The sequence below is a fragment of the Mustela lutreola genome, chromosome X (assembly GCF_030435805.1).
Source record: "Mustela lutreola isolate mMusLut2 chromosome X, mMusLut2.pri, whole genome shotgun sequence".
NCBI lineage: Eukaryota > Metazoa > Chordata > Mammalia > Carnivora > Mustelidae > Mustela > Mustela lutreola.
The window spans coordinates 11813135-11837525 of record NC_081308.1 but is presented as its reverse complement, the minus strand read 5'-3'; the positions used below and the strand labels follow the sequence as shown (position 1 = coordinate 11837525).

The window sequence follows — 24391 nt, the reverse complement described above, 5'->3', positions numbered from 1 at the left end:
CACGTTACTAACGAGGCCTGACCCTGCTGAGCTTCAGAGATCAGATGAGACCGGGCGCGTTCAGGGTGGTATGGCCGCAAACTAATCATAACTGTATCATTCCCAATACTGAGTGATCCCTACATTACTAGAAAAAATCCTATGTGATGTGCTGGTAGATTCAGGTATTTTATTTAGCTTTCCTTATTTCTAAATATTCTTGAGAGATACTACTTTTGGGGCTTAGGGTTTATTTGGGAGGGGGTGTCCAATCTTTGGTGGGTTTTGGTTTCACTGTTATCTTGGCTTCATAAAAAAGAACTTAGAAGCTTTTGTCTTTGGAAAAAAATTTTAATCAATAAAATTTCAAAACAAACAAGTGAAAGCAATTATTATTACAGTTTAGTTCATTTATGAATTAAACGTTCTGTGTGTTGACATAGTAACCACTACTTAACCTTTCATTTCTAAATGCAAAGCAAATACCAAAACTTCAAAGTCAAAACTTCTGACTTAGAATAAAATTTCTGTGTAGACATTGTTGGGCTCTGTCCTTACCTCGAAATTCCACAGTAAGTATCTCTTAAGAAAATTAAGGCTTTTTACACAAATACAGAGAACAAACTCTGTATGACAGTTGGCAGAGGAAAGGGGAATACTGTGGAGGGGGGATTAGAAGGAGAAGATGGGTGAAGGGGAGTAGGAGGTACAAGGCTTCCAGTACGGAAATTAATAAGTCATGGGGATGACAGGGAAAAAGCACAGGGAAAACTGTCAGTGGGTTTGTACCAGACTTGTATGGTCAAGTGACAGACGGGAACTACTACGCTTGTAAGCACAGCATAACATACCGGGTTGTCAAATCGCCATGTTGTACACATGCAACTAATGTAACACTACGTATCAACAGTACTTCAATAATAAATAAATATCAAACTGGTTCGAACACATCCATTTCCAGCCTTTTTTTCCATTTAAAGATCTTAATTTTTATAGCAATTCTACACCACGCATATATAGCAAAATACACATTACTGTCAAAAATGAAAGCAAAAAGCTTATGTTCTTCTAGGTCTTAACGCCTGTCTCTGGTTAATTTGAACTATCTCCAAATTGATGGCCAAATTGAGAAAATATGTTAGCACATCTCAATAAACATGTATTGGCATTACGAGATCTTAACAACTGATGCCAAAGTTGGAGCCCAGCCTTGCTTCAAAGGGGCAGGCTAGCGGGTCCTCAGAAAGAAATGTGGAAAGAACGTACCTGATCGTGATCAACCTCTACGGGCTGCTTCTTAATGATCCAGGTGACGGACTCGGAGAGTGGGGGGGTAGTCAGGGACCCCGAGTAGGTCCAGTAATCTGGGCAGGCAGGCATCAGGCAGGAAGGATCAAATGACCCAAATTCCACAAGGGTGTCCTGGCCAAGAGAAGAGGTCACCACGTCATCATTTCATGGTGAAAGTCACTCAGGAATCAGCGGACGGGGTGATGAGTCTAGGGGAGTCTAGGGACCAGCAGCGGTCTGGAGGAATTCTGGGCACTTGAGGACAGAATCACGGCCCTGCCTCGTTCCCGTCGTTAACTAGGTAGTTCTGCTCCTCCTCCCCGGGAACAGGACAGGTGCCGCGCACTGCCTCCCTCCGTCCGGTGACTTGACTGCAGTGCTCTCCTCTAACTCTTTGGGAGGGAGGAAGTAGCTGCTGCGTGTCCCCTGACAGAATTCTCCTTTCTAAAACGCAATGCAAATTTGGGGGAGTCAAGTTCCTGGACGGAAAGGGGGAGACAGAGAGAGGGAAGGGAAGAGGGAGACGGACAGGGAGGGAGAGGGAAGGAGGCCGTGGGGACAGAGACCGAGGTGGGGAGGGGCGGGGGGGGGAGGGAGAGAGAGAGAGAGAGAAGTGGACCTCCACGGAACAGCCTGTTAGTCTGGGGCCTGGACAAAGGTGTCCATTCTGAAGGATGTGGGTCATTGTTCTGTACAGCCGGCCACGCCACGTTTCTGTCCAACTCTTCTCTGCTCCCCGCCGGCGGGACCGGAGGTGGAGTCAGCAGGACTGCTCTGGCTGTTGCCACAGGGACTCAGAAGGAGCACAGGAGGGGACAGCACTGGGTTCCCGACTCCCTGAGGGCTAGGGCAGGGCAGCAGAACCAAAGCGGTGAGCATGCACCCACAGAATCCCTTCCGGCCCCTGCAAGGTGTCCCAGGGCCGGGCGCGCTCTCAACACACGCGTGTTAAGGGGCAAGTGCTCTTCCGGGGCAAGTCGCAAAGTGCCCTGTGAGTGTCTCCACTCGAGATTACACGAAACAGGCATTTCAATTTACTTGGGGAAAAAAAATTACCTTATGCTTAACTGATGGCACAGTATCCACGAATTTCTGTAGCTCTTCATGACGTGCAGCTAACAAACAATAAATGAGAACATATTTTAAAAATGAGATGTTACTCTACAATTGTTATAGAATGTGTATCAGACAATTGGTGATTACCTAAAAACAATCTACAGTACTGAAACTGCACTTAAACTGACAATTTAGGATGTTATAAACATCACTGAATGAAAACACATACAAAACAAACAGGCAGGTGGTTTGTGGACAAGCTCAAGCCCACAGCGTGCAGGGAAAGGTGCCCCTGCTCCATCAGCCTCGCCCTCCCCCACGGCCCCCTACCCTCCCTGCTGCTCAGCCTCCAGGGGCGCTGTGGGCTGAAGCTCTCCCAGCCAGTCAGGGCATGCTAAGGCCCAGCTCTCAGAGCACACCCGCGTCCTCAAGGGCTCATTCCTGGAGCTTCAGTGTAATAACCACCCGTTCCAGTTCGTGTTTGATGCTTTGACATGTGAGGCTTCCTGGCATTGGGGGGGACTGCCCCTCCCAGGGTGAGGTAATTCCAAGAGAGAACAAACAAGTGGGAGGGCGTCCTCGTAGGGAAACCAACCAATCCAGAGCCCGGGCAGCAACTTCATCAGCACTGATGCGCCCGATCACGGTCCCCGTGCCCCACCCGCCCCAGGACCAGGGGGCAGACAACCAGGGGACAGCCTCTCTATGCTGCCTTGTGTGCTCCTTCCCCCAGGACCACAACTGGGTCTCAGCCACTATTTCTCCTCCTTCCCTCTGCCTCCAGGCCATCCCTGGCGCTTCCTCATGTGGCCCTGCCTTTCGGCTTTAGGGATGGTAGGATACAATTCTTGCATGACAGTCATTCCCATGTCTGTCCGTCTTACTGTACCTGATGAAAACAAATCTGGGGCGCCCAGGAAACACTCTACCTCCAGACCTTGCAGGAGGCCAGCACCTGCTGAAGTCTCCAGGAGCTCAGAGGCCTTGCACAGAGTGTGGTCTGCTGATTTTCCATCAGTTCTCCAGCAGTCAGCTGTGTGACCTGGCAAAAGCAGTGAACTTCAGGGAGCTTCACTTCCTCTGGAAAATAGAGACGACAGTATCGTCATCAAAGACCTCTGGGGAAGATAAATGAAGCACTTAGCAAATAGTCACAGAACACTCATAAATATTGCTTCCTTTCCAGATCACTTCCCATAGCTGTTTGCTTTATCTTTTTATGCCATTCTGAATGTATTCACTGATCTCACCTTTTAACCATTATTTGCCTTTATCCTTTTATAACAGTGCCAACGACAGAAATGTAATGCAAATCACAAAGGTAATTTTCAAGTCTGTAGGAGCCACACTTAAAAGTCTTAAAAATCCATTTTTTCAATTGTATTAGCCACATTTCAAGTGCTTAAAAGTCACACCAGCCTTATGTATACCATATTGGACAACACCATTTTATACCACTTGAAATATAGTTGTAACAATCTTGTCTTATAAGCATGGCTTATCTTACCAGTGTATTGATCCCAATATTCTTTTTTTTTTAAAAAAAGATTTTATTTATTTATTTGACAGACAGATCACAAGTAGACAGAGAGAGAGAGGAGGAAGCAGGCTCCCTGCTGAGCAGAGAGCCCAATGTGGAGCTCGATCCCATGACCCTGGGATCATGACCTGAGCCGAAGGCAGAGGCTTTAACCCACTGAGCCACCCAGGCGCCCTGATCCCAATATTCTTAAATAACAGTATCATAATGTTCGATCTTTCCATTCTAGAATACATTTAAAGTTGGTAAGTTGTTTTTTTTTTTAAACCTTTATAAGATATCCTTATCATAGGGGCACCTGGGTGGCTCAGTTGGTTAAGTGTTCCAACTCTTGATTTTGGCTCAGGTCATGATCTCAGGGTTGTGACACCGAGCTGTGTTGGGCTCCGCGCTCACTGTGTAACCTGCTTGTTCCTCTCCCTCTGTTCCTCCCCCTGCTTGTGCTCTCTCTCAAATAAATAAAATCTTTAAAAAAATTGCTATCATAGCTAAACTATTTTCCTCCAGCTGCTGTATCCTCAAAGCTTTGAAACTTGATTGCATTATGATGCACTAAAAGGATTAATGCCCAACCCTATAGGATTGCTCCGAAAGAAATCTCTTGCCTTATTCAACCTACAGTATTTAAACATGTTTCTTCACGTAAAATAAAGCCAGTGGGAAAAGCATATGATGATCTGATGCAAAATGAGACAGAAACAAAGAGGAAGGTTTAATGCAGAAGCAACAATTAATATTACTTTGAAATAAAAAATTTGATGAGAAGAAGTTTTTATTAGGAAAGTGGATAATATTTCAGTGAGGGATCAATATTTGCTCATTCCCATCTTGATTTGCAGGAAATACTAAAATCCGAATCCACTGGCATCAAAAGTAGCAAAGATACTTATCTTGAGAGAAGCAGATTCTCCTTATGGAAATTAAACAGGAACTGACACAATTCTTCTTTGATGGATAACCACTCAACACGTTTCTATTTTTAATGTAATATTTAAAATTAAATAGGGTAAAAGTTATAAATATTTATTTATTTATTTCCTTATGTGCTTTCTATATTTCCCGAAAAGTATTCCTCATCCATCATTCATGACCTTTCTGGCATCACCATCCCCCCAGCCTCCCAAGTGAGAGGACTCAAGGATGTGGTTAACGTTGCTTTCTCCTCACTCGATGAGTCCCATCTCCAAGTCCTATTGCTTTTGTACATAGCAAGATGGAGTCACTCATGTCAAGCAGGGGCCCGTGTCAAGCAGTGAAACAGGCAGTTAAGCATACTGCAACCACCAGAGGTCACCGAGACCAGCACCAACTGATGATACCCCAGACCTCCTAACAAGCAGAGGCCCAGAAATCTGCAGAGGCCCAGGACTGGTTTGATCCCTTCAGAAAGAAAAGACTTTTGCAGCCAACAGTCAGATGCCTCAGACAAGACCTGCGGATGTCTGACCACTTACAAAAGGCCCCTGTTGCCGCACACAGTGCCCGATGGATCTCCGACAGAACAGAGATCCTCTGGGGGCTTGAATAGAAGCGGTGAGTGCCGAGCACTGACTCAGGCTGGACAGCCCACTGCTGCCTTCTCTCACCTCCCTGCCCACAGCCTAACTTCGAGTTTGGTTCCCTCACTTCCTGCCCCCCTGGGTTATCTTCTTTGTTGTGTGGCTCATCTTCTGTCCTGCTCTGTGTGAAAGGTGAGAAGCCAAGTCCACCATGTGGGGAAATGTCACTGACTTTGGAATCCTGAACCTGCTTTGTAATTATGTTAACCTTGCTTAGGACTGGACAGGGCTGACACTGTGGACACAATTCGTGTGTGTGCCTTCATAGTGTGTTCACGACACTTTTATTTTAGAAATGCTTTTTAAAAATGTGCTTTCTCCCTACTTCAATTCTTTTTTTTTAGTATTTTATTTATTTACTTGAGAGAGAGATAGTGAGAGAGAGCATGAGCGAGGAGAAGGTCAGAGGGAGAAGCAGACTCCCCGGAGTTGGGAGCCTGATGCGGGACTCGATCCCGGGACTCCGGGATCATGACCTGAGCCGAAGGCAGTCGTCCAACCAACTGAGCCACCCAGGCGTCCCATCCCTACTTCAATTCTTACAGCCTTCATGTGAGCTCCCACCATCTCACACTTGGATTAATATGACCTTGTGGACCTACACTACTGACTAGGTGAATCTCAAAAAATAAAGCAACTGAACTAAATGAAATCATGCTGTGTCACGGTGTCACGTAAAACTAACCAGTACTGAGGAACCTGCCTTCCATCTCCCCTCCTAAGCATCAGTGATCATCATTCTTCCTGTCTCTCCCCAAAATGCAATCTGCATTCTGGCCACTTTGTTTTTGGCCATTTTCTGAACATCTGCTTTTGCACATGATTTTCCGTCCATCTCCAATGCCCTTCTAATCCTCTTGGAAAACTCCGACTCATCCTTCAATAGCCAAGATAAATGTCCCCTGATAAAGGAAATTTTCAACTTTTAATATTTGTGGGTCCTGCTCCTGGGCTCCTAGGGAAGCTCTGCTTTAACATTTACCAAGGTCAAAATGACTCAACCAATACCTCACAGCATGTGCTATATGTGCTTTGTTAAAGAAAATAACCAAAAAGGTGCATTCTGAACACAAAAGATAACAGAAAGTAAGAAACTTCCTTGGTTTTCAAGAGGTTAAAATCATATAGCTCTGCATATACTGGAAACCTAAGATAAGGGCTGCAACTTCCTGAAAAGTTCTTTGTTTAATAATTTGTAACTTCTTAAAAATGTTACAACCGCTTATGTATATAAAATGTATCTAGCCCTACCTCAAATGATCCTTTACTGGAAGTACTCTGGAGACTGTGTACCTTGGGCAGCTGTCCTCACTTGGGCTCTAATAAAACTCTCTTCCTTCCCCCCGCCCCAAAAGAAATTCTAAAAGGTCTGTTCATTTTGAATTGATACCCCTCCTTGCTGAAATCAGCAGACTTCTCTGAGCAGTCTACATCATCCCCTCCTCTGTGGTCCCACAGCACTTTTAGAAACCCCTTCTCAAATTACACTTGCTTTATACTTCTAATTTCATGCATGCATCTCTCACTAGACTTTGAATGCTAGGAGGTCAAGAATCTAGTTAGTATTCCTGGCACTTAGTGCAAGGCCTGGCACATGGCTGGCACTCGGTAAATACAGAATGAATAAATCAGTCACTGGTTGACAAAATATATACACGTTACTCGATGACTAAAAACATAAAAATGTCTTTTTCTTGCCTGACTATCCTTTTGCTCTGCACTGCAATCTTATCATATAAAATCTGGCTAAACTGTATTACTATTTAATACAGAAGCTCTTTGTAATGTCAACAAGCAGAGGAAGGTTAGCACTCATTCAACACACGGAGAACAAATTTCAAATGAACAATCAATACATATACAGTTTCAAATAAAAGTAAATTCAAATACGTAACTTTAAATAAAATTTCAAATACAGAATCTATACATAGATACATATTAATTTTTTAAAAGATTTTATTATTATTTATTTGTCAGCGAGAAAAAGAGCACAAGCAGGGCAAGATGCAGGCGAAGGGAGAAGCAGGCTCCCTGCTGAGCAAGGAGCCGGATGTGGGACTCGATCCCAGGACCTTGGGATCATGACCTGAGCTGAAGGCAGACACCTGAACCACCCAAGTGTCCCGATACATATCTATTAATAGGAAATACCACGTATACCAGAAGAAAACATACACGAAAACAGAAGGGACATGGTTCATATACTCAAAAACCTCTAATGATGATGCAGCAATTCCACGTGGGTTATGTACCAACGGGAAACACCACGGCAGATATATGGACAATGTTCACAGCCGCATTATTCACAACAGCCAAAAGGTGGCTGCAACCAGTGCCCACAGACAGGTGAACGGATAAGCAAAATATGGTCTGTCCATATAAGGGAGTATCATTCCGTCTCACAAAGAAGGAAATTCGGCCATCTGCTACAGTATGGCTGAGTCCTGCTGACATTATGCTCAGTGAAATCAGCCAGTCATAAAAAGACAAATACTGTGTAATTCCACTTATATGAAGTACCCAGTAGGCCAATTCACAGACAGAAGGTAAAATGGTCATAGCCAGGAGCTGAGAGAAAGGGAAAATGGGGATTTACTGTTTAAGTGGCACAGTTTCAGTTTTGCAAACAGAGAGTAATGGAGACGAATGGGAGCGTGGGTCGCACAGCAGTGTGACTGGACCGATTACCGAACTGTATACTTACAGATGGTTAAGGTGACAAATTTCGTGTAACATGTACATTACCACATTAAAAAAAGAAAAGCTCAGTGCAGTGAGTCCCACGCCAGTGCTCAAAGAGGGGGCAGCGTGGTGTGGCCTGTGCTACACCAGGCTGTCCCTTTAATGCCGGACAAGGCCCCAGGTCGGGCTCTCACCTGACTTATCTGTAGAATCTTCAAATTCCACCAGGAAAGAGTACCCGTTATTCCAGACGTGGAGGCAGGTGGTCGGGTCGTAAGAGATGGTGAGCGGTTTTAAGCCAGGATCATAGACGCTGTCCCTCCAGCGGATGTTGATGGGCGACTGGCGCTCGCCCCCCGGGACCAGGTCCACGGTCTCCCACAGCGGGTGCACTAGGAGAAAGCACAGCGGGGCCATCGTGAGGACGTGCGCTCTCTGGGATCACACACCGGGCTAGTTCAGGGCTGCGGTGTGCGAGGGGACGCAATCCAAGTCTCAGGGAGGAGCCACTCAGGGCTCAGGGGCCACACGGAAGCGGGGGACAGAGGCCGCTCAGAGAGCGCCTGGCACGGGAGCCGCCAGCCTGCTGCTCTGCCAGCCAGGAGCGCTCAGTCCATCCTCTCGTCTCACCCGAACCAAGCGCTGCCCGGGCTCCTGAGGACAGGAAGACGCGGGCAGACCAGCACCACGCGGAAGGAGGCTGTTCTCCAATGCGTTTCTTTTCCGTACTGATCATTTTCTGAGCCCCGACCACCGACCAGGTTCACATACAAATACAAATTAATGGAACTTTCTTTCCAACAAAAGCCAGAGGGAGAGAGGAGGGAGAAGATTTGGAAAGCAAATGTTCACCCTAGTGATGAGGGAACAGAAGGCCAGCTAAGGACAAAGCACAGGGGACACCCTGCAACCCCCGCATCCTGCTCCTGGGTGGGACACGTGGGCCATTCTTCCAGGAAGCTCCCAACTGTCTTGATGTTAATGCCTTGCTACAGGGAAAAACAACCTGAACTTGACAATGCCAAGGCCTCCAGTATCCTGTGAGCCTTTAGCATATGAAAGTTCTTTGGAAAACCTCCCTTTCCCTTTCCTCCCTCAACTCCCAAGTATATAACCAGCCACCCCTCACAACCCTGGGGCAGCAGCTCCTCCTGTCCACGGGTCCTGTCTCAGTACTTTTAATAACACCACCCTTTTGCACCAAAGGCGTTCAAGAACTCTTTCTTGGTTGTCAGCTCCGGACCTAACCCCACCAACCTCACCTGTATTCCAAAACCACATCAAAACATACTTCATAGAAGTTTTTTTTTTTTTTTTTTTAAATAGAAACCTAAGTTTTTAATTGCTTGTCTAGTAGAAATAAAGTCTGTAATTTAGCTCACAGTTTTGAAGATTTCTGGATTATTTACACAATGCAACATTACAGGCTTCCAACTGAGGTGAGGGGAACACTCTAGGGTTTTGGAAAAATGAAGGAAGGTACCGATGAATTTGGGGAGGAAAAGGAGTCACTACTTCCTAGTTGGAGATAGGCTAACCTTACGAATAACACTCCCAGTCATTTCACCAGTAACAAAAAATGGGGCTTTGGCGGGGAAGGGGAAAAGCAGAGAATTAGAATCTGGGACAAGCAAGCTATAGCAAAACCACAGACAAGTGCAGAGAACGAAGGAGAGGAATGCTCCTTTACAGAGGAAAGGAGGAAGCCCAGAAGGCTTTTAGAAACACAAAGTCCACAGAGTAACCTGGGAGCTGGAACTATAGTGGCTTCTCACTGCCCAGGTTGTAACTGTGTCTCACTGGCCGGGCTCTGGCTGGGGCAGAAGGGAAGTGCTCCCTCCTTGTGCTGAAATAGTAAAGGGGCAGCGGAAGGAGTATCCACGTGCAAAATCGATTTCTTCCTGTTGAGTTTGCAACTGACGAGGAGCGCTCCCACTCCATTCCAGATTTAGGTGTGCGTGCACAATCTGCCCCACACAGACGCCGCCCACCACCAACACGGATTTCCCACCAAGAATCAAGCACCGGGTGTTCCTGGTAAGTCTCTGAGAAATCGCGGTGGACTTCCTGTAACACTGACAGCTGCTGAGACATCACGCAAGATGGACGGAACGGCATGCATGACTCGGGGTGCTCCAGTCCTCTGCCTCTTAGAAGCACCCCAGATGGGTAGGACCAGAGCAACTGAGACAGAAGAAATATTTATTGAGATGGATCATTACCAATGATCCTCTGAGCCTCACCCCACCATGAAGAGTGAGAGTAAGGATCTGAGAAAATGATAAGGCAGCTGCTACTCAGTCAACCCACTCTGTAGAGCAGGTTCACAGAGACCTTTTTTCTTTTTTAAAGATTTTATTTATTCATTTGACAGAGAGAAAAAGTGAGAGAGCAGGGGAGTGGGAGAGGGAGACGCAGGCTTCCTGCTAAGCAGGGAGCAGGAAGGGGACTCAATCCCAGGACCCCAGGATCGAAACAAAGGCAGTCGCTTAACAACTGAGCTACCCCGGTGCTCCAAGGCACCTTTTTTCATTATTAAAGAAAAAAAAAAAAAAAAAAAAAAAACCCAGAAACTTGCCTCTGGATGACCTTTACAAAGGAGACATTTGTTTTGCTTGGGTAGCTGCTAAAATCTGTAAATCAAAAATCCGAGCCTTATGGGTTTGTTTTGGTGGTGGTGGTTGTTTTTTGGGGGGCTGGGGTAGGATAAAAATGAGATAGAGGGCTCTCCTGTGAGTAGACCACTGGTTCTCAACGAATGGAGAGATGCTGCCCCTAGAAGACATTTGGCAATGTCTAGAGGCATTTTTGGTTTTCACAACTGGAAAGGAATGCTACTGACATCTAGTGGATAGAGGCCAGACATGCAGCTAAACATTTTAATGCACAGAATTATGACGACACCCCCAAATGCAAATGAACTTGAGAAACCATGGTCTCTGCAAACTCAAAGTATTCTCCCCACCTCCCTCTGTCTCTTTCTTTTTTTTTCTTATTATAAAACAGTACCATCTTCTCTCTGGAGAGATCCAAACCCAGTGTTTTTCTTGATTTTCTTAGTATAAAATAACTTATTCCTTTGAGAACAAGAATTTTGTTTCAGAAACCTAAAAGAGAAATGCATTTGCCTGGCACAATATTTTAATATAATAATCTAATTAGAATGCAAATCAGAAAGCATCTTGTAGGGGTGCTGACAATACTGACTCCATCTTAGGTCGTCCTCCACCTTGTTTGCTGACCTGTCTTGGGGTTATATGTTACGGGCCTCTTAGAGATTAATATCCATACCTCAGAAATGCCAGCCAAGGCCAGGATGTTTGAGGTTTGCTTTGGCTTCCCATGAATCCGTTAGAGATAACACACAGTCTCTCTCCTTTCCTGACACACAGCTGGTGCCACAATGTCTGGTAAATGTTAGCTGCCCATGAGGTGCGTGCAAACCCTCTGAATGCACGTGAACACTCAGACCTCACAAGCGTGCCCCACGAGAGTCCCCTCACTCTATAAAATCTGCGGACCTAGGTTCAGAATTTGCAAATCGCAGTGGTGCCCCTTCTGGATCATCAGTCACCTGCCTGATACCTTGCAGTAAGTTAACTCTGAATAAAACTGGGTATATAAACTGTACGGAGTGCCCTGTTGTTTTCTAGTCTTGAAGTGCCTTCCAGTTTGGGGGAAGCTTTACTGTTCTTCTCCCACCTTCTAACACAAGTCAACAGTCCTGATTCAGTTGTACGGATGCCCGGCACAAGGACACCTTGCGACACCTTCCTGTCTCAGATACTCCGACTGTGGCTACGGGCTTCAGGATTCACACCCTTCAAAACCAACTCAGGGAGGTCTCCCGTAAAGACTAAGCAAGAAGGAAACTAACAAGCAGATCCCCAAGACGATCCCTCTTTTCACCTTGACTGACTCGTCCCCCACACTCCATTCAGGAAATGCCCAGAATGCACCCTCACCCATGCCAACACTAGTCCAAGAGAACCGGACCTATTCCCTCGTTGCTCTTTTGTGACCTTAACGCTCCTATCAATGTCTGCCCTTTGGTTCACAACTTCAGCTTCGAGGTTTCCTTTCCCCCACCACTTGCTCCTCTGGGAACCCAGATCAGGCCCCCACCAAGTTATTTTAAGACATAAACACTAGTTTGTTTCCATGCTGATAAAGATTTTTCTTCTTTATGGAAAAAAAGAAGATAAGAAGCTATGTGCATGCCAAGTTCACTTGTTTTCCACTGCAGAGCAGCTGTGCTCTCAAATCAAGAGAGAGGATCCTGCACAGACAATAAAAGCAATCTGCTTATTTAGCATTTTTATCCAGCCCAACCCTTCTCTCCATTCAAAAAAAAAAAAAAAAAGGAAAAAGAAAAAAGATACCCGATAGCAATCTAGATAGACCTCATAAATACACAGAAACTATCTTTTAAGGTGACCACACAAGTGAAGCCAGCTTTCTCCAACGGTTTGTTTTGCAAGATAAACCGTTGTGAGTCAAGAGTCCCATTTTTGCTCTTTCTTTCTGTGGGTACCAAGGGCAGGTCACCCCAAAATGCGCCACTTCGGGTTATTATTTCGCATTAAAATTACTTAAGAAATAGCTAGTATAAGAACATTTGGAATCCCCTTCGCATCCAGAAAGCCGGAAATCAATCTCCCACATGAAAGGTACCCTTCCCGCACCAGGAGGTTCCGAGACAACCGTGTCACCAAGAGATAGGAAATTCGGAGCCAAGAAGCTTGCACAGGTAACCCTTGTTCCTTTTACTAATTTGCTACTCCAGCCCAAACTCTGTTGAGAATTCCTTACTAACTGAAGATCCTGAATAATACGTTTTCTTTGTCCTGCCAATTCCCCACGGAGTGCTTGTTTCTTCCTCTAAACAGTAAAAATGCTGCCTGCTTTGGTCATTTCTTTGGATGACAGTTTTATTATTGGGCCTCCACATGCATGTAATTAAACTTTTGGAGTTTTTCTTTTCTCTTGTTGCTCTGTCTCATGTCAGTTTAATTCTTAGACCAGTTAGAACTTCTAAGAGTGAAAGAAAAATTTTTCTCTCCAACACTCTCACCTTCTCCCTCCATGTTAATAAAACACAGATTGAAGTGTTCTGGAACTTTGCTCCCACTTTTCCTCAAAATAGGAAGGGGATTAAGTGTTCTGATTAATATAGTGCCTTCATTCTCAGGTTCTTCTCATATGGGGAAAGTGAAATGAACAGAAAGAGTGATTTTTACCCAACACCGTTGCGGCGAGCAGAGCCACACTGCCGTTAGGAAGGGGTCACTTCTACACTGCGGACTCGCAACAAAATCCCTGTAGATTCCACAGCGACAACATGCTCGGTTCTAGTTCCTATTTACAGGACCAGACCTGGTGTTGACTTATTTTGTGTTTGTACCACCCTATGTCTCCAGCCTCAGGGGGTCCCTCTTTCAACTCTTGAATCATAGAAAGCACCTTCCAGCCTGAGCCCCTCACTTCCTGCTCCGCCTCCAAACTCAATTTCCCCTCACTCCGCTCAGGGCTGGCTCCTACTATTGGCTTGTCACCTCTTCAGCAAGAGTGTCACCTCCTCACCTTTCTGAGTACCCTCTTACTATATGACGAACCCTCTTTTTAAAAAAATCCTAACACTCTGATCTTTCTTCTTCAAAACATTTATTACACAGGTGTAATCATCATTTGCATGTGTGCTTAATGATCTGCCTCTCCCAGTGTTGTACAAACCCCAAGAAGATCTGGGGCTCTTAATCAATGCCTGTTCACTGGACATATAAGATAGAGAGACTGGAAGGTTCCAATCTTCCATTTTTATTCCTATTACCTTATGGATCATGTTATATTTTCTGTAAGGATCTTTCAGGCTTCTCTCCTTCTCACCTTGCCCTTGACCAGCAGCCCAGTTCAGGCCCCTACACCCTGGACTGAATTCATACCATGCGTCTTGATCTCAATACCCTTTACTATGTTTTGCCATTCACCAGTTCTCCTAAATCACCACTCATCACGCTGTTCCTGTGCTAAAGTCTGTATGCCATGTCTTAATCTGCGTCTAATACCAAGGCTTTCCCATTAGGAACCCACCTCAGCTACCTAAATTTCCTTTTTCTTCAATCTTCCCAAACTCTGGTCTTATCACGCTATACCCCTTGGTCATTCCAAGAGAGATATGCCACGAATATCTATAACACCCCCGGGGCTTTGAAAACTTAATACAAAATAAAGAATGCAAACTATCTCAATACTTCTCACAGGTAAAATATATATTCCCTGTACAGAATTTCATAAACGAACAAATTTATTTTTCCTTCAGTTTTATGGAGATGTAACTGACATACTATTTGTTCTTTTTTTTTTATTATTAATTTTATTTATTTGACAGACGGAGATCACATGTAGGGAGAGAGGAGGAAGCAGGCTCCCTGCTGAGCAGAGCCCAATGCGGGGGCTCCATCCCAGGACCCTGGGATCATGACCTGAGCTGAAGGCAGAGGCTTTGACCCACTGAGCCACCCAGGCGGCCCCTATTTGTTCTTTTTTAACGTGGTTGTTGGAAAACACAGACTTGCCTATATGGCTCTTATTGGTGGCTCCCGTTATTTACCCACTGGACATTATTCTTCCACATCCTCATTGACTTCTTCTCCCATGCCTTGCCCTCTTCCTGTCCTTTCTCTCGATATGCGATTTCCTCATCGAACTGAAGAGCATCTTAGTAGGCCTAGAGCTGAGCACCGTGAAAGGATACACAGGACAGCCCCCTCCCATATGAACTGTTAAGGATGATCACAGAATGACCAAATGCAGAGCACGAGGGCTGTAAGAGGCACTTTGATGCCGAGCCCAGGTAAGCGCGCGCGCGCACACACACACTCACACGGAGTTATTAGCCCCAGGAGACTAGAGCTCACAGTTCCCGGGTTTTTTGTTAGCTCCTTGTTGCTGCTGACACCTCCGAAGCTATTAATACAATTCTAGGGGGCTCTCTATCAGCCTACAGTTTCTCAAGGTTATTTGAATGTTAATGACTCAGTCTGACCCATCCTGAATCTATATTACTTTGGGATTACCAGAGTTCTTGGGAAGACACTGCAAAATAAACTTTTTAATACTAATGTTCTCGAGGATTTTTGTCCTTCAAAATTAATTGGAGAAGTAACAGAACAACTTTCTAACACATTTCAGTTATAATACAGACCCGTCCTGTCAAATAGAATTTTCTCAGATGATGGAGATTTTCAATATGGTAAGCACTAGCAACATGTGCCCATAAAATTATAATAAACTGACATTTATGTGAAAATACCCACATGGGTCCAGTGGCTAGATTTTATACAATGCCACTCTATTCCATGCTGTCCTAAAAGAAAAATGTTTCTTTTCCTTTAAAAACTAGGGAGATTGTTAGGATTATCATTGGAATAAGAACAAATCTGTACCATTTCCGTTCTAGTTGATTTTATTAAATTAAAAATTAACATGATTAAGTTTATTTTCTTCTGCCCTTAAAATCTCTGCCTAATATATATTTTTTTCATGTGACGATTAAGCTAAATTTCACCAGACGATACACTAAGCGAAACTGATTTTATTTGCACCTTGGGTAACAGATGCACGACTGTCAACATTTACTGTCTGCTACTGGAGATAACAGCAAACAGGCATCTGAATGGACAGACAATGCTTCCCCGGGAGGCGGGGAGCGGAGGCGGAGACTGAGGTGAGGCACAGAGCACAGACAGGCTCTAGGGAAATGCCGCTTTCGGAATCGGCCATATCTTCCCACTTCCTCTACTCCTCATCCTCCTTAACCCCATCTGAACAATGTCCAAGCATCTGAGGGAGGCACTGAGCCTGTGACGACGATAAAGACCGTGACGGTGATAAGCCTAGCGCTAGAAGGATCTGCCAGCACCGTCCTCACCGAGTGGCAGGCACAAGCGAAGGACTTTCTAGGTTATCTTTTCTAACCCTTAAAGGTCTTGGGTTGTTCTGGGTCACGACTATACAATGGGCCTTCTGCTGGGGTAGTAAGTTGCCAGACACGAGCGATGTGTACTGTCTTTACTGTGTACTGTCTTTACAACCGATCAGCAGGAGGTCTGGGATTTAGCAACAGGAAATGCTCAGTAGTTCAGGACAGCAGAGACCATAAATTCTCCCCAGCGAAAAAAAAAATGCCAAAAGCCAAATCAAATCACAGCTGTTACCTCTTTTCCTTAGTAACTTAGAAACATTTTGTCTGATGTGGGAAGTGAATCAAGGGAAGCCCCCACATCCCCAAGCAACGACCCTCTGGGTTTGTCAATACTGAAAGAAGCAAACTATCTTGAAGACATTAGCTTACTGAATTTTATACCTTTAAATGTCATTTTTAAGTAAAAACGAACAAAAAAAATCAAGGAAAACTACCACACTCACACACAATTTCAGTAACTAGGCAAGTATGACTATTTTTTTTTTTTCCCAATTTAAGCTTCAGACCCCCAAAATGCAAATATTGAGAATAAGCCACCAGAGTAGGAGGTGGATCTGCTGGTAGGCAGCCGCACCCAGCAACTAGAAACTCAGGACGCCAGCCAGTTTACTCTGAAAACACAATGTCGGAAAAAAGAAAATAAACTTAAAATGAAAATATATTTACGAAGCAGTTTTAGGACAATGAATTTAGCTCGATTAGCATTACTAACCAATTCCTTTCTTACAGGGTCAAAGAGAGGAAACCAAAGGAGGAAAAGTTAAGAAACCCGGAACGTTGAAGGAAGCCAACATTTAACTGTGCGTTACTTCGTGGAGAAAAGTGGGAAATATATAAACTATTCCAAGCCATTTCATTGAACTTTAAACTCCTCTTTCCACTAACACATACATTATTCTCCTCCTATCATTTTGTTGGTTCTTCACCAGGATTATTTTGTTCCTCAGGGATATTCAGAATGTCATTCAACACCTACAGTGCGCACCCTACCCACAACAACATAGAATGACACCCCCCCCATGTCAGCAGTGCCTCGCTGGACAACTGCTGCACTGTAGGGACGGGGCAGGGAACTGGTACCTCAGGAGGGGAACGAGATGCAGAAGCGTTCAGGAAAGGCCATCGGCTGCCTCGCTCCATATGCTGCATCTACAGCAGCGCCCACACTGCTAAGCTGGTCGAAGAGAATGAACCCTACAATTTGTGACTTGAGAAAGAACATTCCAGAGTGTGAAGCTACTGACCTGTTTACAAACATTAACATGCAACTTCCAGAACGTTAAGATTCATAGAAATAACTGGCCGTCTGTGGATCAATGTCTGTAAGAAGACCATCGCTAACAAAAACGATTCAGAATTGGTTCCAGAGTATTTGAAACTGGGACACTGCTCTAAACTTATTTCTGTATAACATCACTTTAATTTTTTAATTTAATTTTAATGTTAAAATTAGTCAAGAAAAGGGCTTTCCAAACCTTATTATGGAAATCATTTCACAACATATATGCATATCAAATCAGCACATTGCATACCTTCGACCTACATGATGTCAGGTAGCAAGTCTATGTCAACAAACCCAGGGAAAAAGAATTTTCCACGTTTATTTTAGAAGAGAAACAGAAACCGGTAGTTATTCTCACGGTTCTGAAGGCACACAGTCCCACTCTGGAATGTCACTGGCACCATATAGGTAAACACAGGACACATGTGACTGTCATATCGCACCAAGTCTCTCGCTCACACTATTTTTAAACATGTATTTATTTGAGAGACCACGGGCCAGCAGGGCTGGCAGAGGCGGGGAGGGAGGAAGGGCAGAGGGAGAGAGACTCTCAAGCAGACTCCAAGCTGAGTGTGGAGCTGACGCGGGGCTCCATCTCACGACCCCGAGACCATGACCTGAGCCGACACCAAGAGTCGGCCACTTCAGCGACTACGCCCCCCCCAGACGCCCCCACCTCTTGCTCTCCTTAAGGCGGCAGTGTACTCACGGGCTCGGTTCCGGCTTTTGTATGTGCAGGTGTAGAGGCTGCAGGGCCTCGCTGGCACGAACCTGGGGGTCTGGAATCTTCTCCACAGTAACTTGCATGGAGAGGCTTGAAGAACGACCCTCAGGCTACTCATCACCACCATGTTTAGCCTGGAATCCGGACCGGGCCCCGGATGACTTGCAAGAACCTGATAACCTAGAAGCAGGAGGACAGAGGAGGCAAAGCTGTGAGCAACGGAGACCAACCGTCGGGTGGAAAGCTCCAAGCGGGACAACCGCATGCAGACGATCCGTCCACAAGGCAGGGCTGGGGCTGGGGCTGTGGCTGGGGGGGCTGCGGGCGGAGGGGGAATGACTCAATACTTTATCCACTCCTCTTCCTGAAACTCACTGGTCACTCCAGGACAGACTCTTTTGCTGTGATGTCCACTTCCCACTCCTGCCTGCACACCAGCCCCACGGCCTTTGGTTCTTCCCACTCCCCAAGCGCCCCCTGGTCTCAGGGCTTGTGCAGATGCTCCTCCTTCCCTGGACCCCTCCTCCTCCTCCCCCTGTGCCTGGGGAATGCCTCCCCCCACCTTGGGTCTTCCTCTCCAGCATCCCTTCCTAGAAGCCTCCCCTGCCCCTGCGCTCACCACTAACTGGGAGAGCCCAGCGCCCTCTTCACCCCGCTCAGGGCGCCTCCTGCAGCCCCACACCTGATCCAGAAGGTACTTGATGACGCCCCCTCCCCAGCCACCCAGCCCCGTGGCGCTTGGACCCGGTCTGTCTCTGTCACAGCTGCATCTCTCAGGGACACGCTGCCTGGCCTGTGACGGCAGCTCGGTGACCTACGCACACTTCCCTGGTGACGGAGATGAGGATCCCGATTTCCAGAACTCCAGACTGGGAAGCGATTGCCAGCCCGTTCCTGCTCCATATGAAAGGCTCTTCCTAGATGCCTCCCCCACCCAGTTGTGGGGTCCTTCACATTTCCAAACACTTTTCAGTGCTTGCCATTGCAGACGAGGGCCTCATACCTCTCTCTGTAAGATCTGGAGGCCCCTAAAGCACTGCCAGATCTGAAAGAGGACCAAACGCAAAGACAAATCTAAGCTAGTGTCACAGGGATGGGAATTCTGCCAGTAAATGTTTGCACTTCAATGTTCATTGTCATCTCCTATGTTCTGGGAACCATGCTGGGTGCTGCCATGCAAAGAAGAACAAGGCATGAACTCTAACTTGCAGGCAGGCCATGAGTTTCTCCCTTTTGAAGCCTCTGGAAATGCACATCATATGGCAAGGGAAACCATCCAGGACTCCTCAGAGTCTCCCTTCGGCCTATCAGGCCATTCAACTGTCCGGCAGTGGTGGCCAGGGAAGGAGAGGGGCCCAAAGACACAAAAGAGAAACTGAGGGGCACTGAAGACACATGTCACTTACGTACTGGAACTTTATTTCCAATTTCCAATTTAATTTAATTTTTTTTTAAAGACTTTGCTCATTTGACAGATCCACAGCAAGAGAGGGAACATAAGCAGGGGATGTGGGAGAAGGAGAAGCAGGCTTCCCACTGAGCAGGGAGCCTGATACAGGGCTTGATACCAGAATCCTGGGACCATGACCCAAGCCAAAGGCAGACACTTAATGACTGAGCTATCCAGGCACCCCTGGAACTTTGTTCCCAGGGTCCTGGGATCAAGCCCCGCCATCAGGCTCTCTGGTCCTGGGGAAACTGCTCCCCCCACCGACCTCTGCCTGCCTCTGCCTACTTGTGATCTCTGTCAAATAAATAAAATCTTAAAAACAAAAACGGAAATGTTCACTTTACCCTCTCCTCTTCATGTACCTCACTACTACCTGACTGTAAACTAGATCTTCCCCACCGTATTGCTACCTCATACATGCCAACTCTGAGGAAGAAGAAAGAAGGCCACACCCAAGGGAAAGTAGAGAAAAAAAACCCTGAGCTGTGTCCACTGAAAGCAGGAAGCAGCTACTTCCCATTACTGCCCTGGAAGGAACAAATGAGGGCTCCAGGAGGAACCCTTTATAACCAGCAACACTCCATGTGTCAGCACAAGCACTGCCAAGTGAACTGTGGCAAGAGTTCCCTGTGGCAAGAACTGGCCTCTCAGCCCGGTGCCAGGCACTCTGTTGTATGCATCACTTTGCCGGTGAACACACTCAAGGCAGGGAGTGAAAATGCACGATGCGTTAACCAGCTTGGGCTGCTGGACCAAAATACCACAAACCGAGTGGCTTCAACAACAGACTTATTTTCCACAGGTTTAAGGGTTGGAAGCCGAAGACCAACATTCCAGCCAGTTGGTTCCTGGTGAGAACCCACTTCATAGCTCGTATACAGCTATCCTCTCACTAAGCCTTCACAGGATGGACAGACAGCAAGCTCTGGACTCTCCCTTTTCTTATAAGGACACTAATCCTATCCTGGAGTGGCAACCTCATGCCTTAATCAAACCCTAATTACTTCACAAAGGCTCCATCTCTTAATACCATCCCACTGGATGTTAGGACTTCAACATATGGGTGGGGGTAGGGAGAGCAGAAACATTCAGTCCACAATACATGGCCACCACATTCAAGGGGACCAGTGGGAAGTGCCTGGCCTCCAGGCCTAAATCCCTACGTGAGGTCTTAGGGCCAGTGTATCAGTTTGTAATAAAGAACCACAACCTGCATAGCTTAAACAACAGCAATTTATTGTCTCACAGTCCCGGAGGCTGGAAGTCCGAGGTCAAGGTGCCAGTATGGTTGGTTCCTTGTGAGGGCTGTGAGGGAGAATGTGTGCCAGGCCTCTCTACCTGGGATGGTTAATTTTATGTCAATCTCCCCAACAGATGCATGTGACACAACTGAAGCATGGAGCATGAGATTGATTTGAAGAATACCAATTTCCAAGAGACTGGAAGACCCTTAGGTATTATTCCATAAACACAGGATGGTTTCTGATGACCCCATGTGCACAGCACAGGAGGGAACGGAGTGCATAGAGTAGAGCTGGGAAGGTCAGTGACAAGGACGTTCCTTCAACCATCCTTCATTCAGTCCATCATTCTTTTATCCTTTCATTCATCAGGACAGCAATCAAACATCTATTAAATGCCAGACATTGTTCTAGGATCATTGGGGAGGATAAAACCAAGTCCCTACCCTCGCAGAACTTATATTCTACTGGGGAAGACAGACAATATACAGCAGTGTAATATGTAAGTCAGTTGTACCGACAATCACATTATAATATACTCAGTGAAAAATAAAGCAGAATAAGGTAAATTTGAAGTGCCACCAGGAAAGAGGCGTTGCATTTAAAATAAGCTGCTCAAAGGAGGCCTTACGGAGGTGAGATTTGAGCAACAGACTGAAGGAAATGAACGAATTAGTAATAGGGCTGTCAGGAGGAAGGGTACTCTAGGAAGAGGGAATTGCCTGTGCAAAGACCCTGAGGTGGGAGCGTGTCTGGCACACACAAGGGGAAAGTAAGGAGGCAGGATGGTAGGAATAGAGTGCACTAGGAGGAGGGCAGTAGGAGAGAAGGTGGAGAGGTCATGGATGCCAGATCATGTAGATTTCTAGGCCACTGTAAAGGTTTTATCCTCCAACTCAGGGTTTCTCAACCATGACATACTACCATTCGACCAGGTAACTGTTTGGGGGCTGTCTATACGTTGTAGGATGTTTAGCAGCATCTCTGGTCTCTACCCATTAGATGCCAATGGCACCCTCCCTCCAACTGGGACAACCAAAAATGTCTCCAGATGCCACAGATGTCCCCGGGAAAGGGGAATCGCCTCTGATTGAAAACCACTGCTCTAAGTGAAATCGGGACACAATGGAGTTTTGGAAGCACAGGAGGGACACCATCTGATTTATATTTTTGAAAGATCCCTCAGGCTGCCCTACTGGAAACCAACTGGGATAGGAAACAAGAAAGCAGCAGGGAGCTCCCTCAGGATAATCCAGGGGCTTGGAACAAAACATGCCATGGCAGAAGTGGTGAGAAGTTTGGCATTGGCTCTATCTTGGAGAATGCCTGTAAGACGTGAAAGAAAGCAGTAAAGGATGGCTAGAAGATTCTTGGCCTCGTCAACTGAAGGATGGAGCTGCCGTGAACTGAGATGAGGACCGCACTGGGCAGCCAGGTTTTGGGTGGGACATCCACAGGTCAGATTTGGGCACGAGAGTCTGAAATGAAATTCCAGTAACCCAAGTGAGACAATATGAAGCTCTGAACCAAAGGGTGACAGTAGTGATGCATCAATGTTCTTTGTATTCAAGAGATTGTCATTTTGGTAAAAAACATAGGATTTGGCTCTCAGCTGGAGGAGAGAGAAGGGAAGTAGTTGTTGAAGAAGACCCCGTGATTTTATGGCTGGATGATGCGGTGGTAGAATGAGGATGAATGACTGAAGAGAGAAACAAGCTGGCAAAAGGAACAGGCGGGAAAGGAAGACAGAGTCTTCCTGCTAATCCTATGGATTTGAGGTACAAGGGGAGAGCGAGAGAAAAAGTCTAGCAGAGAGTTTCCAGGGTAACTATGGTGCTCAGCAAAGGTCATGAGGCTAGAGAGATTTCTGTTTTCAAAATATTCAAGAATAGTGCAGCTCTTTACCAAGACCCAGAAGGGAGGGTTGGTGTGGTGAACTTTGGTTCACTCTAAACTCCAAAGCAAGCTGAGAACAATGACAGTTCTCAGGGATGTGCAGGGGCAGTTTATGGGTAGGGTGTGGGGCAGCTCCTCTTACCAGAGATACCAGACTTCTCTCCTCCATATTCCAGAAGACTTTTCAGCAGAGAGGAGATGGCCAGATTCACAGTAAGGGACGAAAGGAAAACAGAAAGTACTTTGACTTTCAGGGACTGACAGAAAATTAATTCCACCCAAATTTAGGTGTACACACATCTTTGTCATCGTTTGGTATTTTTCAAGCTTTCTCAGCAAAAATAAACGAGAAGGAACTGCCGTGATAACAAGCTTCCGGCAGCTTCCAAACGGTAGCTTTTAACTCACCACAAAGAATCAGAGCCACCAAAACGCTCATGTTTTGCGGGTTCTTTCCCTCCAGATCTGGGGTAGAGCACAAATGAAAAAGGAGACAACTTAGTAAAGAAAACTCAGATACATGAGTTTTGCTACTCATGTATCAGAGCTATGCTGCTGAGCCCCTGCTCTCTGGGGGTGGTTATGAATCTGTCCATAGCTTTTGGCATGGTCGGCGGGGGGGAAGAGCAACAATGCAGCTGTGAGTCTCAGCCTGCTACGCCTCGGTTTCTGGAACTGCAATTTCCCCACCTCCTAAAGTCTCTGACACAGCTATTCTATCGCTACATGGGCTGTCTCATGACCCTCAAAGTGAAGTCACAGGGTTAGAAAAGGGAAAAAGCGATTCCCTGCCTCCTCTTCTCCGTTCTACAGAAAAGCCCGGCAGGGACGGCGGCCACTCTCGCGGAACCGACAGCGTGTCCCAGCTCCACGTGGGCTACGCGCACCCGCTACTCTTCATGCTCCAGTCGCCGCCCGACCTTACCCGAACGTTTCCCAGAACGCGGACCCTTCCACTCTGTACCGGGGAGAAACTCATGCGCGCGGCCATTTTGGCTACGTCCCATTACGTCTCGCCACGCCTTTCACGCCGGGTACGTCATCTCGCTTAATTACGCCACGTCCCCTTGGCCCCAGCCCAAGTTTCCGGCAAAGCAGGGTAACTCCCACCTTGGGCTCGCTCACCGCGTCGGAGCCCGAACTCTCTCCATCCACCCAGAGCCTGGGTCTGCACCGGTTCTCTGCCCTGGCTACACTTCTGCTGCCGTCGCTCCAGGCCGGCAGCCGCGACCACGCGCCTGCGCACTAACTTGGCCGCGCCTCTGCCTTCCGCCTGGGTCGCCCCTCCTTCGAGCTGGACTATGTATGTCACGCCCTCACGGATGTGTCACGCCCTCGCGCTCCGCCTATACCACGGCCCTTCTTCCCGTTACGTAGTTTGTGTCCCGTATGCTATTCCATGGCCCCGCCTTTCCACAGATCTTGTTCACGTGCGTGTTATCCCCTGAATCACGCTCGTTCCTCTGACACCACGTTCCCTCCCTTGTGCCCACATCCCTCCTTTCCACTTGGTAATTCCTCTGTCCTTTGCCTGAGCTCACCTTTTCCGCGGACTCGACCAGCTTTGTCGCGCCTTCGTAGCGGCCACGCCACGCCCTTCACGCACTAAGTCCAACTTTCTCAGGCGACGCCCCTGGGCGATGCCTAGGCCACGCCCTTCCCACCTAGAACGTAGCCCACGCTCCTTCCCACGGTGTCCATGCCCCGC

At 46.7% G+C, this 24391-nt stretch overlaps 2 protein-coding genes across 7 annotated transcripts in view; both read right to left on the bottom strand.

The window, feature by feature from the left end:
• CA5B (carbonic anhydrase 5B) overlaps positions 1–1382 on the bottom strand; it is a 100829-nt gene extending 99447 nt beyond the window's left edge. The window contains exon 1 of the mRNA XM_059158751.1: positions 1246–1382. The gene's annotated coding sequence lies outside the window, so the exon portion shown is untranslated. The remainder of the gene's footprint in view (positions 1–1245) is intronic.
• LOC131822245 (carbonic anhydrase 5B, mitochondrial-like) lies at positions 310–24391 on the bottom strand. Of its 6 annotated transcripts, none has more exons than XR_009350140.1 (7): positions 23609–23768; positions 23092–23148; positions 18082–18276; positions 8301–8498; positions 3215–3405; positions 2326–2384; positions 310–1401 (listed from the first exon to the last, which is right to left on the bottom strand). XR_009350140.1 is itself a non-coding variant. In XM_059158756.1 (7 exons), exons 2-6 carry the CDS (start codon positions 23120–23122, stop codon positions 2372–2374), a joined length of 588 nt encoding a protein of 195 aa, XP_059014739.1. In that variant the 5' UTR covers positions 23123–23148; positions 24225–24391; the 3' UTR covers positions 310–1401; positions 2326–2371. The 6 variants fall into 6 exon arrangements, 5 of the variants coding, with proteins under 5 accessions (XP_059014739.1, XP_059014737.1, XP_059014740.1 ...); XM_059158756.1 differs by lacking the exon at positions 23609–23768 and adding an exon at positions 24225–24391 and having other exon boundaries at positions 3255–3405; XM_059158754.1 differs by having other exon boundaries at positions 3255–3405; positions 23609–23770.